Raw genomic sequence first — 16,236 nt, 5'->3', positions numbered from 1 at the left:
CGCCCGTGCCCCGGCGCTGCCCCACGGCTCCGTCCCTCCCGGGGCTGCCTGCCGGGGCCTGGGACAGCCCCCGCCCGTCCGACCCCTGGGCCCAGCGCCCCCTCCGTGTCCCCGCGCTGACAGTTCCATCCTGTCTCACTTCGAGCCAGGGCCTGCCGTGGGCTTTGCTTCTCACCCTGTTGTTGTGCTGAGTGTGGTAAAGAAATTCAAATGTTGTCATAGAAAAGAAATGCCTTATTTTTCTTCACAGGGCGCAGCGCTGCACTGCAGAGTTAAAAATATAAAAGCCATAAAACAGTTGAAAGATTTGTATATGGTAAGTTGTGTGCCACGAGTTTAGGTGAAAGATGTGATGTACTTAATTTACAGTTCTTAGGGTGACTTCAGGCATGGTTCATGCACCAGAAGGTTTCAGTCACTGGGATGCTGCTCTCTGCTGTGCTTAAATGTTTCTTTAAGATCTTTGCTTTGGTTCCAAACACCTGTAGATTCCTTTTTTTATGATTATTTTTTTAATGACAGTGTAACAAAGATGACTGTATATTCCTTTGTTTGATCTTGAGTTTCTTGTCACTTTTATTAGAATAAAAACCTGTAATGAAAGCTGATGGCCCAAGAGCACAAATGCTTAGACTTTATTATGTGAAACTGTTTTTCAGAATTGTTAATAAATTTTGCAAAGGCAAAACTGATAAAACACTTTTTATTTGAAGTCATGTGACTGAGTTGAATCGAACTTCTCTGTGCAATTTTCTGTTTCATTTTTCAGGACAGCAGAATTTCGCTTTCAACCTTTAGAAAAAGCCTTTCATTGTTTGCTTAATTCTTGTTATTTAATTTAACTATCAGTTAAATATTTTCACTGCCTTTTAAAGAGAGAAATAAAAGTTTAAATGGGGCTGCCTAAAATTAAGCAAGTCTCATAATGAAAAAACTCTAAATCTTAGTGTAAAATTTAAAATGTGAGTCTCGAAGTTGTTGTTTTCTTCTACTGTCAGCTGTAAATAAAGGATTTATCTTGCTTTTTCTGCTCTGTAGAATTCAGTTGTTTAGGCTTGTATATGAGATTGGGAGACTTTTTAAAACACAAAATTGAGACATATATTCCATTCTAATCTCAAGGAATGGCCTGCATGCTTTTTTCATTACTGTACCAGGCTTCACCCTGCCCTTGCAGGAGCTATGAGTAGTTTTGTAATTCAGTGATTAAGAAGTTGAACAGGGACTTTGGGATTTTAATGCCCTGATTACCACAGATGTGAAACAGAAATAACTGGAGAAGAGTGAAGGGAGATGTTCTGGAGTGTGACCAGTGGTGCTTCTCTAATGTAGCTTTTTCTTCAGTGCAGTACTCTCTGCTGCCACTTTGAAAACCTGTTGCAGTAACTGTTGATGAGCTATTTTGGGGCTTGTATCTGATTACTTCCCACACACAGGCTCTCCCAAAAAGGGGTTTGAGTAGGGTGAGTTGCTTCACAGATGTCGTGTAAGAATTCTACAAAAACAGGGTAGGCTTCAGGCTGCTACTTCAGACCTGGCTGCCAAACCCAGCACGGTGAAAATGTTGGCAGCAGAGGTCAAGGAGGCCAGTGCAAACTTCAGATCAACGTGGAATTTTGTCCTTTCCTTTTCTGGAGGAGCATTGTAGATTACTCTGTGTTGATTAGTGCACCACAAAGTAATGTTTTGGTTAGAAAAAGGATGGAAAGATGAAGTTCATGTGCAAATCTCTCTATGAAGCTGGTTTGACATTTAAAGGGCATAGGATAAAGCTTTTTTAAGGTAGAAATCAACCTTAGTGCTTTTACTTCTCATTAGATAGATAGCAGTAAGAATTGAAGTGACAGAGATGTCAGCTCGGCTGAGACTGTATATTTCACACAATAATTTTATTGTTTTTTTTCTTTCAGACTGAGATTAATTATGGAAGAGAAATCCAAACAATGACAGAAAAGAATTAGTTTTCTTCTTCTAGGACAGTCATGTTGGAAGGATTGGTAGCCTGGGTCCTCAACACCTACCTGGGCAAATATGTCAATAACCTGAACACAGACCAACTTTCAGTGGCACTTCTAAAGGGTGAGAGAGGCTTTGTGGTATCTTTTGTACTGTTTTCATATTGTAATTTAGAAATGTGTTATTTTTTTGTGATAACTGGAAGGTGGAATAGACATAATAACTTAATATTGTGTTTAAATATATATATATATATATATAAGCCCTATTAATACAGAGTTTGGTTCTAGAACTTTATAATGAACAGTAACCAATCTTATGTTCTTTGCTCTTTTATGAACACTCTTAAACCAATTTACATAAAATTTTCAAAAGTATGCTTAGCTACCTTAGCATGTTGAATTGATGCCATTGTTTCTTGATACAGTTCAGTAACTTTCCTGATGAGGGACTGTGGCAGGAAGTATCCTGCAGCCTCTTACCTTTTAGTGCTCATAGTTTCTCCCCTGTAGTTTGGTTTGTGTCATGCTGCATCCACGAGTTTTGTACTTTGTACAGAGTCCTCAAATCAATACTTTCTGTTCACCCTTTGCTGCTATCTGCTGCTTCTGGTGAGACTGTTTTGTAATACTCCAAGGCTTTTCTGTGTGTGCTTTTCACAATACTAAGAAAATCTCTTTTGAAAAGACAATAGGGAGAGGCTTTGTCTGTGACTACAACGGAATTCAGTTCTAAAACCCCACAGAAGATTGCTTCTGGACAACATAATGAAATAGTTTGAGCACATGACACTGGAAAATTATCAAGTGTATTAAGTAACTGTTGTGATCTTAACACAACCTGAAATGATAGGCTGGCTGTTGTTATTAAATCCCATTAATTTTTTTTAAAAAACCAATGCCAGTTGTTTTGGGCTTACAGTGTCCAAGTTGGCTTTCTTTAACCTAGTTTTGTTTAGCAGACTTATCTTTCTATTCTTTGTCTAGGTGCTGTTGAATTGGAAAACTTGCCACTAAAAAAAGATGCCTTAAAGGAGCTGGAATTACCATTTGAAGTAAAGGCAGGTTTGTATTTTGCTTGTGTGTGCAGGACAGATATTTTTTAAACAGGACGTATTGCATGTTTTAGAGACCCTGTGAGTCTGAGGTTTGAACAAATGAGGTAGCCTGATTCTTAGGTTATTTCTGTTTCAGCTTGTTTGTTTCTTATACCACTTTTTCTTTGGAGATTTTCAAGGTTGATAAAGTAAGCTCTCACAGGAATCTGATAGTGTTTCTGTTTTGTTTATTCAGGTTTCATTGGCAAAATAACACTGCAGATCCCTTTTTATCGTCCACATGTGGATCCATGGGTGATATCTGTCTCAAAACTGCACTTAATTGGTGCACCAGAAAAAAGGGAAGAGTTTGATGAGGAAAAGGAAAAGTTGCAAGAAAGAGAACACAAGAAAGCCCTTCTGCTGGCACTTGAAGAAAAATGGAAGGTGAGTCACATTTGTGTTTCATGATGAAGAAATCTCTGTGGTGGATTGTATTTAAGTCTCCTAACAAGACAGAACAAATGCACATGAAATGGAGTTAGAGTTTGATTTCCACATGCTGACATAGTGCAGTTTATGTCTTACCATCCCTCACCATTATGTCCTATGTCCCACATATGTCAGAGATATGTAAATATCTTAAATTAACTTGTGTAATTTTTCTTTCTCCCTGTTAAGAGTGATTTCAGTGTAATAAAGTATATTGTCTCCTTACCTGCTGTTACAGTGGTTAGTAATGCTTATCCCTGTCTCCTCTTTCAGAAAGAGCAGCAACAGAAAGGGGAGTCTTACTGGTACTCAGTTACTGCATCTGTAGTCACAAGAATTGTAGAAAACATTGAAGTAAGTCTTTGCTTTTGAGTGGTTGGCAGTTATACATTTGCCTTTAAAATGGAAAATAATAGTGGGATAGAAAAAAAATGTACAGTGTGTTGTGAGAGTGGTTTGTTTATGGGGAGAAGGGCAGGGACTGCTGGTATCTGAGGAGAAGGTAGAACCAGGGAGTTCAAATCAGAAATGAGGAATAGGGTTCCTATTAGGGTAAATAGCTAGTAGAAATTTGTTGGAAAATTGCAGAAATTAAATAATATATTGTGCCAGCATTAATGAAAAGTACTAATGTATAATGATGTAAATAGTATATCTCTAGTAATGTTTTTCTTTTTCTGTCCAGTTAAAAATCCAAGATGTGCATTTGAGGTTTGAAGATGGTGTCACAAATCCCTCGCGGCCGTTTGCTTTTGGCATCTGCATCAAAAATGTCTCAATGCAAAACGCAGTGTTTGAACCAGTAAGTGCAGCTTTTGTGTACAGGAGCAGCTCAGATGGCATTGCTGCATTTTGTGGGTGCTAGCAAATATTCAAAAAAAATACGGCATTTTAAAAATATTTTGGTTGCTGTAATAAATTGACTCTGTGCATTTCATGGTTTTTATTTGGTATGTAAAAACTACATACTAAAACTAGAAACTAAAAACTACATAGCATGTGGTGTGTGATCTTGACTTTACTCCACTTCTTCTACTCCAGGTGGAGAAGCTGATGCGAAAAAAACAGATGGATGTTGGTGATTTCAGTGTTTATTGGGATACTAGTTGCACTTTACTGGGTGATCTACCTCCTGGTGAGCTACAGGTACATGAAAGAGGTTTTGCATATGAAGGAGAGGTTGGTTGTTAGTCTCCTTTCTGTACTTACAGTCCTGATTGATGTAGAATTTATTGGATCTGGTCTTTTAAGAGCAAAAGAAGTCTATGGTTTCATGCATTACTGATAGGATACATGTGCAACCCACAAAGGCTGTGCTGTGAAATAGCTTGGTTTACTTTTGGAGAAAGAATATGGTCATGAAGTTTTTTCCAATGGACTGGCCTGGTAATAAAGTACATTCTAGAACATGAAACCACGGCATCCTAATGACTGTTGTACACTCACTTCTTAGAGAGTAATTTGCTTGTAACCCCCAGGAAGCAATGGATAGAAGTATGGAAAGTCGTGATCACAATTACATCATGGAGCCTGTCTGCACTTCTGCTCTTCTCAAAAGAAATTGTTCTAAGGAGCCTTTGAGATCCCGGCATACTCCACGGCTGGAATGTGACATTAAGCTTGAGACGATACCCCTGAAGCTTTCCCAGGTAAATACCAACCTGCCAGTAACTGGAACAGATATCATAAAACTGTAGCAGTGTTTGTGACAATTTAAATGCTATTATTGTAACATAAAATTAATACTCTCTGAAAGATTTGTATTTGAGAGGCAGCTCAAAGAGATATATTGAATTAGTTGTTCTAAAGTCAAGCATTCAAAATTATTTATTTTACTGAAACTGATTACTGCAAAAAGATTTAAATTGTTTGATTATTATAATAATAGGAAGGGTGCATGTTGGTGGGAATTGGTCTGTTCAATGCACAATAGCAACTGATGTTATATTGATAACCTGACATGGAAGATTTCATTCTGTGTATTTGTAAATAAAGCTGTAAATGGAATGTCACACATTAACTGCTAGTGGCTGGGAGAAGATATGTCACACTGGGGAACAAAATTGTGAATTAACATTAATCTTCTGCACTGTGTACAGGCCATTGACGCCAGTTATCCATACCTGTGGTTGGGGTTTTGGCTAGGTTTTCTCTCTTTTTCTGGGAAAACACTCCAGTACCAGCTCACGGATCTGTGTGTTGTTTCATTAAAAGATGCAGTATCAACAGATCATAGAATTTTTAAAGGAACTGGCTAGAAAGGAGCGACAGCTTAAATACAGGAAGTGGAAGCCAAAGGTTACAGTAACTGAAAAGTAAGTACATCTCCATATGTGGTGTTGTCAGCTATAGTAGAAAAACTAGAATGAGAAAAATACACAAACATACATAATAATGATGTTAGAGATTCAGTTGTCATGTTTTGTTCCCTACCTCAGAAATCAGTTTAAAATATTCAGATGTAATTCAAATGTAAAATTATCCTTACCTGAGGCTTTCAGTCCAGTCTGTGTAACTCTAAATTTTGTTGTCTGTGCCTGATACATGGCAGCTGGAGTAAATCCCAGTGGAGTGGTAGGACGTTGGGGAGCACTGTCCTATATCCTATGCAGTCTGTAGGACCAGCCCATCTGTGCTGGCTCCAGTGCTGCAGCTTTTCCTGGCTGCTGGCCCACTGCTTTTCACTGAGTCTTCTGGACCTTTCACCAGTTGGACATGCACTTGTCTTAGGTTTTTTTAATGAAGTATTGATTATACAGTAATTGAAAATTGTTCCAGCTGCCGGGAATGGTGGATCTTCGCCCTGAATGCAAATCTTTCGGAGATCAGGGAGCAGAGGCAACGTTCCACCTGGGCATTTGCCCTGCATCGGGCCCGGGACGCGGTGTCCTACACTGACATGTACTACAGCAAGCTGAAGGGGGAACCACTGTCTGCTGCAGACCAGGTATTTAGACTTGAGTTTCTTCTACAGTGATGGTTAATGATCTTACACCTGGTTTGTTTCATCTTTTCCTATTTAAAACCTGGACAAGTTAAGAAACATCTTCAGTTGTGCTGCAGACCATTTTCACTGAACTGTCTGCTGATCACAGCAGAGATTTTAATGATGTGACCTGGGCTTGTGGGAGATGTGTGAGCTGCAAGGTTCATGTGTTTTTGTTTTGCGGTGCAAAAAGCTTTCTGATTTTTGACCTGTAACCAGTGTTCACCAAAAATAGCATTAACTGCTGTAGAATGCCTGTGACAGTTGGCAACATGCTTTCTTAACTCAAGTTCTCTGTAGATCCAAAAGGTATTTAAATACCAGAAATGTGTCTACCCATATGCTTGGGTAGATAATTGGGAAAAATTTTGGCTATTTGACAGTTGGGGTTGTTTATTAGTTTTGCTTCTCCAAATTTATTTGTGGATGAAGAATTTAGTGCCTCTAATGATGAACCTATGACCTACTTCAGAAAGAAAAAAAACCTATGAACTATAACTAGCTGCTTTTTATCTTTAGGTATATTGGAACGTAAAATCAGTTCAGGGCACCACGTACCACACTTGTATTAAAGTATTAAAGGAATTCTATTGATACTTTTAAATTGTACATAATCCTTACTTTTGTTATTTGGGTATGAACTGTAGGAGTAGCTTAATGTACAGAAAATTTTTATAGTACTTGGCAAAGCCGGGTCTCATAGAGCATGTATTGTGTTCAGCAGAGCTGTGAAATGTAACGAGGGTAATGACAGTGGACTAGAAAACTGTTTTGCTTTGTTGTTTCATGATAGACTTCTTAGACTTGGGTGAGTCATCAGTTCCCTCAAACAGCTTGTTAATCAGTAGAAAGAAGACAACGTGTCTGAGTAACTGACTATAAATACTACATTGTCCTAATTTACCCAGTTCATTTCCTCCACCTTCTTTACTCAAGACAGAAGCTTTTTTTGCTCCTGGCTAAGCAAGGCATTTTGTTAAATCAATTTAATTTCCCTGGTTTGTTTTTTATGCTGCAAATCTTCCTTCTTATTTGTAATAGGAGGATACAGTTGTGAATTTTTTTACAGTTCTAAAATAGTGTATTTTGCAATGCAAATAAGCTTTATTTATAATTCAGGGGAATGTCAATGTTACAGTTGTCTATATGATTTTCATTAATTTTCATGTACTGGGGCACTCAGATATGATCATTAATGCCATCGTAGCTTTTTCTACAAGTCCCTAACTCAGTGCAGAGATACTTGGCATGTTTGATACTTGGCAAGATTCTGTCCTCCTCCTTTAATGCAGATACTTTACCTTTTTTTTTTTTTTTTTCTTTCCAGGCAGAAATGCATCGTATTGAGGATGAGCTGACTTATGAGGAGTTGAAGGTTCTGTATGAGATAGTTCATAATAAATTTCATGACTTGGCTGAGGTGAGAACATTCTCTGTACAGGGTAATATTTGGAATCTTTAAGTGATTATCTGAGGTATTGTTCTGCTGGAGAGCCTGAGCATGTATTTTTGTTGATTTAAAAGTGTGGCATTAATGCTGAAATTGCAGAAATGCTCAGTTCCTGCAGTTTTTGCTGTTGTGTCACTTGCACAGTGAAATCTTGTCTCGCCATATGATGATGTTCCCCAGCAGGATCCTTGCCAGAATTCCTAGGTCAGGTACTCTCCATCTTAAAAACAGACAATGGAAGTGAAGGCCTGTAATGAATATTTTCCCAAAATAAACATGTGACAGCAGTCAGCCTCATGGAAATAGCCTGGGGAACACACTTCATTAAATATGGACCAATTTCCACAACAACACAACATAATCTCTTGGAAATACAAATGCTAAAATGTAGAGCGGTACTTTTTGGTGTCAGATGACTTCTTTGGTTTAGTGTTTCTAGACTAAGATTTAAACAGTGACATATGGCTTCGTATGTGCATAATCACATCCATATATTTATATTCATATGAATATGCAGTTGTTAAGTGATGAGATGTTTGTTACTTCTTTGTTGCTGCCTTCCTCTAGGCTGAGTATTGATTGAGAATATCACTGCAGGACTGCTGAGTAAATAGGAGACGAAATAGTGTTTTTGTTGTGGTGTTTTTTGTACATTGGTGATACTCTCTCACTCACCAGCAGTAATGTGTATGTCTTGAATGTTCAAACAGAGTGTTAAAGAGCCCTTGCCTGATTCCATTGGAGGCTCCCCTCCGGCAGAACCTGCCCGTGACAGCAGCTCTGGGATGCTGCAGTACCTGCAGTCGTGGTTTCCTGGCTGGGGAGGTTGGTATGGATATGCTCAGCAGACATATGAAGGTGAACCTTTTGAAGGGCTGCTGCCAGACCCGAAGGAACAGTGGAATCCAGAAGACATACTGGGTATGGAAACACAGGGTTTGTTCCCATGGTTTGATACCAGTTCCACGTGGGCAGAAAGAGCTCTGGGCTTGCACTGTCAAAGGATTCTCTGCCAGCTGCTGTACCCAGGCAGCAGAGCTTGCCTAAGGCTGAACAACCTGGGCAGTATCTCAGTGCCTGGGTACATGATTATTTCCAAAGTGATACAGGGAATAGATTTGCTTTCACTGTTACTGTCATTTATGGCAAAGAGCTTTGGGACTTCTGTTCAAGTGTATGTGTGGGTCATGTCAGGAGTAGTACTGGGTTGTTGGGGTCTTTGTAAATTCAGGCTTATGTTACCTTGATTGAAATAGAGGAATATAATGGAATAGTATTTTTTTTTTAAAGGAAAAAGGTCTATCTGCTCTAAATTTTCTTTCTATTCCCGCCCCACCCCCCCTTTTCCCCCCGCTTCCAAAAGATCTGGAGAATTCTTTATTTTCATATTCATAGGAACTTTCTTGTTCTTCAGTAGCCCTCCAGAAAACTTAATTTATTTAATGTGTTGGTTTTGTTTTTTTATTAGGCACAGATGAATTTTTTGATCCTGCTGCAGATGCTTCCAGCATGAATACCTTTACCAAGAGAGATCATGTTTTTGCTAAATTAAATCTGCAGCTGCAGGGTGGCTCTTTCACTCTGTTGCATAGGAAGAAAAAGGTGTTACGTGCTGAAGAGACTGCTTTTATGCAGCTGGAATTTTCAGGTATTAAGCCCAGTTCTGTTCTTTCTTAAAAAAGATGAGAGCTGCCTCACAATCATTGTACTATGTAACAAATTCCCATGTTAAATTCTTCAGTAGAAATCAATATGTATAAAGGATTAAAAAATACTTGTTTGTTGGACAGTAGTTTTAATTTATGAAATATAAATAAAATGAATGCTGTACTATAAGAAACAAAATAATGTATGTATTTATATTCCAGGTGTAAAGATCTTGGCAGAATCCCTCCCTCGCAGAAAGTCTTCCCTTCTCAAAATTCAGCTTGGTGGTCTTTTCGTGAGGGATTTGGCAACAGAAGGGACCATATTTCCTGTTCTTGTTTTTCCAAATCCTGTAGGTGACGAAACCTTATAAGTAACTGTGTGGGATGCATAACTGTGTATGAAAATAGTCATACTCCAAAACTCAAAACACTTCTTATCCCAGAAAGGGAAAGTCTTGAGGAAAAGTTTTCCACCTGTTGAATTTACATTTTCCATCTCTTTCCAAATATAGTTTGTAGAGCTCTTCATTTTTTATTTACTGTATGCTTATGACTTCAACCTTTCAGTTATATGTATTGAGAAGAAGATAATTTGTTGAACGACATTTGATTTTTGGAACAATCAGCATTGCTGCTTAATCAGTGATTGAGTGGCCCAAGTAATGGCTCTGTTTCACCTCTATACTGGTAAACTAAATTCACAAATCAATTCTAAATTTCTAAACAGAAAAGATTTCAGAGTTCTCTTCTGAGTGAACAAAATTTGAATCTAAAGCCATGGGGATTTCCTATGTGTTTTGTACTTTGTACTGACTGCAATTTGCACTTCAGCCTGTTTGCTGCAGGAGTCGGGAGTGTTTGCTACTTATTCATATTTCTTTCCTTTGCTTGACCATGTCAGGGGAAAAAAATGCATATAATAATCTCAGACTGTACATATAGTTCAACAGAAAAGATTTTTATGCTTATCAGGTGGCTTGGTTGATTTTATCTAAACAGTCTTTTTCTTTTAAATTCTTATTAGCAAAAAGAGGTTGGCTGCATGTCTTCCTTTGGACTCCAAAGTTTGTCCTCAGAAATGACTAATCAGAGCACTGGTAAAGATTTCATTTTATATTTGATGAGATAATTCCTACAAACCAGAAATTTCAAAAATAAGTACCTAGAGTTTGAATTAATACAACTGCTTTTGCACATGGTAAAGATAAAATCAGAGAAGCTTTGTTCAAGATGTAAGGTGCATTCAGGTTGACTTTAAAGAAAGGAAGAAATTATACATTTCAAGATAGTAGGAGTTGCACTTACTGTTTGATTTGGTTTAAAAAGATAGGAATTCAACATTAGAACCCAAATTATACAAAGGCTTTTGTATATATAAACTTGATGAATTCTGTTGATCGTATTTCTGTTACTGAAGAATTCTTAGACACTTGTATTTTCCCAATAGTGCCAGTTAAAAATCAGTTATTAAATTCTTTTGGAGTTCTTTTGCTTTTGTCTTATTTGTTTGTTTTGAGTTTTTTTCCAGCTGCTTTTGTAAGGAATTTTTTATTCCGTTGCAGATCCTGATGCCCCAGTATTTGAGATGCTTTATGAAAGAAATCCAATTCACAGCACCTTTGAGAGACGCCTGGAAGTCAGTACCAGACCACTAAATATTATTTACAATCCACAAGCCATTAAGAAAGTAGCAGACTTCTTCTACAAGGGAAAGGTTCATACCTCAGGTTAACCTTTAATGTGTTTTTTTTTTGGTGGGGTTGGAGTTTTGTTGGTGGAATTACATCTTTTCTTGTCTTTGATTTTTATTTATTTTCTTTCTTAGAAATATAAAGCACTAATCAAAGAATCTTCAATTTAAGTTTAACAATACTCCAAGTCTTATCTGGAGGGTTTTGTTCCTTTGTTTTGTTGTTTATTTAATTCATTCAGGGGTTTTGCTTTGGTAGACTCATGCAACTTCTGCTTTAAAATTGCAAGTTGGTGTTATGCCCCATGGTGGCATGTCCCCTAAATTAAAATGCATAAATAAGGAGAAGGGATCCGTTCCTGTAATCTATTCTGGCAATTGATGGAGTTTTTTTGAGAGGGCAGTTAAAAGAATATTTCTATAGTAATGATACAGAGGAAATAATATTCTAATTCCTGTTGTATTTTTTTGTTGATGAGATTAAGGCTGCCCTTTGTTAGAGCTTCTTGAGATACCTTGATTTTTAGATTTGAACATACTCATTCCTTAAATTCCTAAGCACAACAAAATGTAGGATTTTAGTACCTAAGCCTGTAACACTATAATGTGGCCACCTTTGCAGTTTTGGTTGTTCAGTTTCTGAGGAGATGAGAAATGACAGTAAGTAACATTAGGAACATGAAATGTTCTTGAAATACCAGTTGTTTTTTTGCTGATTATGGTAAATACCATAAGATTCAAGTTGCCTGGTATAAAGGTGCATGTGGCATCTTTTCTCACAAGGTGAGAATATTCCATAAATATTCAAGTTTAAAACAAACCATCGAAGCAAACAAAAAGCCACTGCCTACACATGCACATCTTAATGTTTAGTCAGAATTTCCTCTGTGGCCATGCTTAGCACCCTTTCTGTATTATTCAAATTTAGTTATTTGGGCTGAAGGTCTGTGAGAGAAAGACTAGAAAATGGATTGGGAAGTATTTTTTAGAGTGATTATTTGTTTTGTGCTTAAATAGTTCCTTTTTTCTGTGCAGCAGCCGGGTGATTAGGCACAGTGACTTTCGCCTACTGTGTTTTCCTGTTCTGTATTTTACTGCTAAAATTTAAAATAAATCTTTTATATTTTTTCCTTCAATTTTTTCTTCTGATTGAATGATGGGTGAACAAAGTTATACCTAGTTAGTTTTTCTTCTCTTGTGCAGGTTTTGGTTATCAGTCTGAGTTAGAGGCAAGAGTGGCTGAAGCTGCCAGAAGACAGTACAACAAGCTGAAAATGCAGACAAAAGCTGAAATCAGACAAACAATCGATCGTTTATTAGTTGGAGACTTCATTGTAAGTTTTTTTCCCCAAAATGTTTATGTAGACTTTTACACTTTTGGTTTAGGACTTGGAGTTCTAAAGAGTGAGGTTTGTTGTTGTTTGTGTGATGTTCTTTGTGAGCAGGAGGGGAGTTTTCCAGGAGGTGTTCTAGATGCCTTTTGCTGTCAGTCAGTCCAGGCTGGAGGTGCAGGGCATGTTTTCACCTGCTGAAGATGTTTTTTTATTCACTACAGTAGGAGTCTGTGATTTAACAAGGTACCAAACCTGAGTGTGACTGGAGTTGGTGACAGTCAGCTCATCAGGAGAAAAAGTGGCTGGTTAGATGTTTTACATGGCTTTTTTTAGTTTTTTTTGTGGTTTTTTTTTTGGTTTTTTTTTTTTTTTTTTTTTTGTGGGCTATTATGTCTTTCTTCTTAACTTTCAGGAAAACAGCAAAAGCTGGACCGTGTGCCTTGATATCTCTGCCCCTCAGGTGATCTTTCCAGATGATTTCAAGTTTGTGGATCCTGTGTTAGTTGTTGTAGATCTGGGAAGAATATTACTCACAAATTCTCAAGGTATGATCTAGAATTATTGCAGCTTTCCTTTTATTTCTATCTTCTTTCAGAAAGTCAGAGCTTAAAAAATAGCGTAAAAAAGTACAGAGCAGTTCTGGGGGATGTTCCAGCTTTGTAAAGTAGAAAAAAGTCCTTTTCTTAAGATAATAAAATGAAAGTTAATATTAGGCAGTAAGGCCAGTTGGACAAAACCTGATGATTATAAAAATACTGTAGTTAAGTAGCTCTTACCTTTCATTTGGTTTTGAGGATCAGAAGAATTGTGTGGGCAGAGTAATGGGTTCTTTTTTTGACAACTTGGGCAAAAGTAAATCTTGCAGTAAGTGGGTTAAAAATGAGACAATAGTGTATTTTAATAGCTTCTGTACTATATTGTGATTGACAACTCTGTTAATGCAGAAGTATAGTAGGTTTCTTGTTGAGGAAAAAGGAACTGACAGTGGAAGGAGGCAAGGACAGTACCAGATGCGCTTTGTGTTAAAAAAAAATAGAACTTCGGATATGTTGATCAGATAATCATGGGAAACATCTGAGAAGAGAGAAGAATACTTTCATTTGTTTGCTTACCTTTTTTTTAATCCACAGAAGATTCTGAGAGGAGTGCAGGTGCCATTTCTTCAGAAGTCAATGAGCTGAGTGATGAAGAATATAAAACACCTCTTGCAACTCCTCCCAATACTCCACCACCGGAATCCAACACCAATAGTTGCATCAAAATGTCTGAATTTACTGGAGTAGAAATAAGTGAAGAGCAGCTACAGGCACACTTAATGAGTAAAAAAATGTATGAGAGATACACACTTTCTTTTATGGACCTTCAGATCATGGTGGGCCGAGTGAAAGACAACTGGAAACACGTTCAGGATAGTGACGTGGGTCCAACTCATGTGGTAGAAAAATTCAATGTTCACCTGCAGCTGGAGCACAGACTGATATACACATCTGACCCAAAATACCCAGGAGCTGTCTTGTCTGGCAACCTGCCAGACTTGAAAATTCACATCAATGAAGACAAAATGCTGGCTTTAAGGAACTGTTTGACACAGCTGAGTACGTCTGAAGCTAAGTCTTCAGATGCCCTACATTTAGGGAAAGATAAGATTTTTGCAGAGGTAGACCAGTTTGGCAGTTTGCACGATTCTGTAATGAATCTAACACAGAGTGTTGTCATGCTCGAGCAGCACACTCGGGAAGTTCTTGTTGAATCCCAGCTGCTTTTGGCTGAGTTCAAAGTGAACTGTATGCAGTTGGGTGTTGAGAGTAATGGGCGCTACATCTCTGTGCTCAAGGTTTTTGGCACCAATGCCCATTTTGTGAAAAGGCCTTATGATGCAGAGGTGTCCCTGACTGTCCATGGCCTGTTACTGGTTGATACTATGCAAACATATGGAACAGATTTTGATCTTTTGATGGCTTCTCATAAGAACTTGAGCTTTTATGTACCAACAGGAAGCCTTCGAGACAGCAGGGCTCAGTCCCCAGTCTCTGGACCACAAGATACACATCCCATTGATGTTGCTGGTTTGGCACAGGGATGCAGTACAGCCTCCAACACCTCACCCAGTAACAATGGAAAAGATCAAGAGTCCTTGATAAAATTGGAGTATCAGTTTGTGAGTGCAGAATGCCCATCAATGAACTTGGATAGCAGTCTGCAGGTGATCTCTTTGCAGGTGAACAACCTGGATATCATCCTTAACCCAGAGACTATTGTTGAACTGATTGGGTTTCTCCAGAAATCTTTCCCCAAGGAGAAAGAAGATTCTAGTCCTCAGCCTTTAATAGCTGACTTGGAGAGAGGTTGGAGAGAACAGGAAACATTCCAGTCTACTTATGCACAAAACACAGAGGTAGCAGTTGATATTCACTGGTTAAACGTACTCCTCCTCAGGACAGTTGCCATGACAAATGGAGAAAAATATGGCAGAAAAATTGCAACAGCCAGTATTGGTGGCACCAAAGTCAATGTCTCCATGTGTAGTAAACTGGATGTGAGTGGCTCTCTTGGATGCCTTCACCTTATGGATCTGATCCAAGACAATGTAAAGAACCAGTATGTGGTGAGCATAGGGAGCACAGGGAGGTGTGAAAATCTCATTGGCAATGTAAATGTCTTTGAATCTTTATTCTTTAGGCTTGATGATGGAAATAGCCTTCCAGATGCTTTAAGTTTCACTTTCACAGAAAAGTCAAAAGAGGAGTGTTCTCTCAACCTCAAAATGGCCTCCTTACACTACAACCACTCAGCCAAATTTTTAAAAGAACTGACTTTGTCCATGGATGAGCTGGAAGAGAATTTCCGCAGCATGTTGAAAAGTGCAGCTTCAAAAGTTACAACAGTCTTGGCAACTAAAACTGCTGAATACAGTGAAATGGTTTCTTTGTTTGATACCACACCACGATCAAGAGATGTTGCCAGTGCAGAAGATAATGAAGGTGGTGCATTTGGATCACAGTCCTTCAGAGCTGATACTATCAAGCTTATATTAAATATAAACATTGAATCCCCAATTGTCTCCATACCTCGAAAGCCTGGTAGCTCTGAACTGCTTGTTGGTCATCTAGGACAAATATCTATTCAGAATTTTGTACCGGGAGAAGATGAGTCTACAAGTGATAGGCTGCAAGTTGAAATTAAAGATATTAAGATGTATTCATTAAATAGTAGTCAATTTACAAACAAGAAGGAGCCTGCAAGTGGGATACCCCGAGGGCAACATTCTTCATCAGGTCCTGCCAGCACCAACAGCCAGGAAGAAGCTCATTTTACTCGTCATGACTTCTTTGAATCACTACATAAAGGTCATGGTATGTTAATCAAAGGTATTTTAATTATTATAATATGAGTAGTATGTGTGTTAAAAATGGCTATTGATTGTATATTCTGCTTTACCCATACTACTGAAACACATTGGTCAGTTTTAATGACAATAGTCTAGTTATTATATTTATATCCATTTTTGGTCTCCTAAGTAAAAATGGAATGGTGCCTTTTAAGCATAAATTGAGCAAAACATAACCATAGAACCTTAGTCCAGCATTGCTCAGATTCTGAGCAAGTTCAATAGCTGCTGTGTTACCTGTTCCATACAGTATTT

General features: G+C 38.1%; 1 protein-coding gene across 5 annotated transcripts in view; it reads left to right on the top strand.

The window, feature by feature from the left end:
- The window catches only part of VPS13D (vacuolar protein sorting 13 homolog D), a 98,152-nt gene that overhangs the window by 570 nt on the left and 81,346 nt on the right, over window positions 1-16,236 (top strand). For 2 of the 5 annotated variants that reach the window (XM_021542051.2, XM_077788160.1), the window contains exons 2-20: window positions 251-316; window positions 1,911-2,079; window positions 2,943-3,020; window positions 3,249-3,439; window positions 3,758-3,838; window positions 4,170-4,286; window positions 4,526-4,630; window positions 4,963-5,133; window positions 5,699-5,799; window positions 6,263-6,431; window positions 7,798-7,890; window positions 8,631-8,841; window positions 9,389-9,568; window positions 9,789-9,919; window positions 10,594-10,666; window positions 11,132-11,296; window positions 12,463-12,593; window positions 13,006-13,138; window positions 13,724-15,946. In XM_021542051.2, the coding sequence (XP_021397726.2) occupies window positions 1,983-2,079; window positions 2,943-3,020; window positions 3,249-3,439; window positions 3,758-3,838; window positions 4,170-4,286; window positions 4,526-4,630; window positions 4,963-5,133; window positions 5,699-5,799; window positions 6,263-6,431; window positions 7,798-7,890; window positions 8,631-8,841; window positions 9,389-9,568; window positions 9,789-9,919; window positions 10,594-10,666; window positions 11,132-11,296; window positions 12,463-12,593; window positions 13,006-13,138; window positions 13,724-15,946 (4,450 nt within the window). In that variant the 5' untranslated portion in view covers window positions 251-316; window positions 1,911-1,982. Of the gene's footprint in view, window positions 1-250; window positions 317-1,910; window positions 2,080-2,942; window positions 3,021-3,248; window positions 3,440-3,757; window positions 3,839-4,169; window positions 4,287-4,525; window positions 4,631-4,962; window positions 5,134-5,698; window positions 5,800-6,262; window positions 6,432-7,797; window positions 7,891-8,630; window positions 8,842-9,388; window positions 9,569-9,788; window positions 9,920-10,593; window positions 10,667-11,131; window positions 11,297-12,462; window positions 12,594-13,005; window positions 13,139-13,723; window positions 15,947-16,236 lie in introns of those variants that run through there. The other 3 variants (XM_077788161.1, XM_021542048.2, XM_021542053.2) reach the window with 3 other exon arrangements.

This window comes from Lonchura striata, chromosome 24 (genome assembly GCF_046129695.1).
Source record: "Lonchura striata isolate bLonStr1 chromosome 24, bLonStr1.mat, whole genome shotgun sequence".
Classification (NCBI taxonomy): domain Eukaryota; kingdom Metazoa; phylum Chordata; class Aves; order Passeriformes; family Estrildidae; genus Lonchura; species Lonchura striata.
This window is presented reverse-complemented; position numbering and strand designations above follow the sequence as displayed.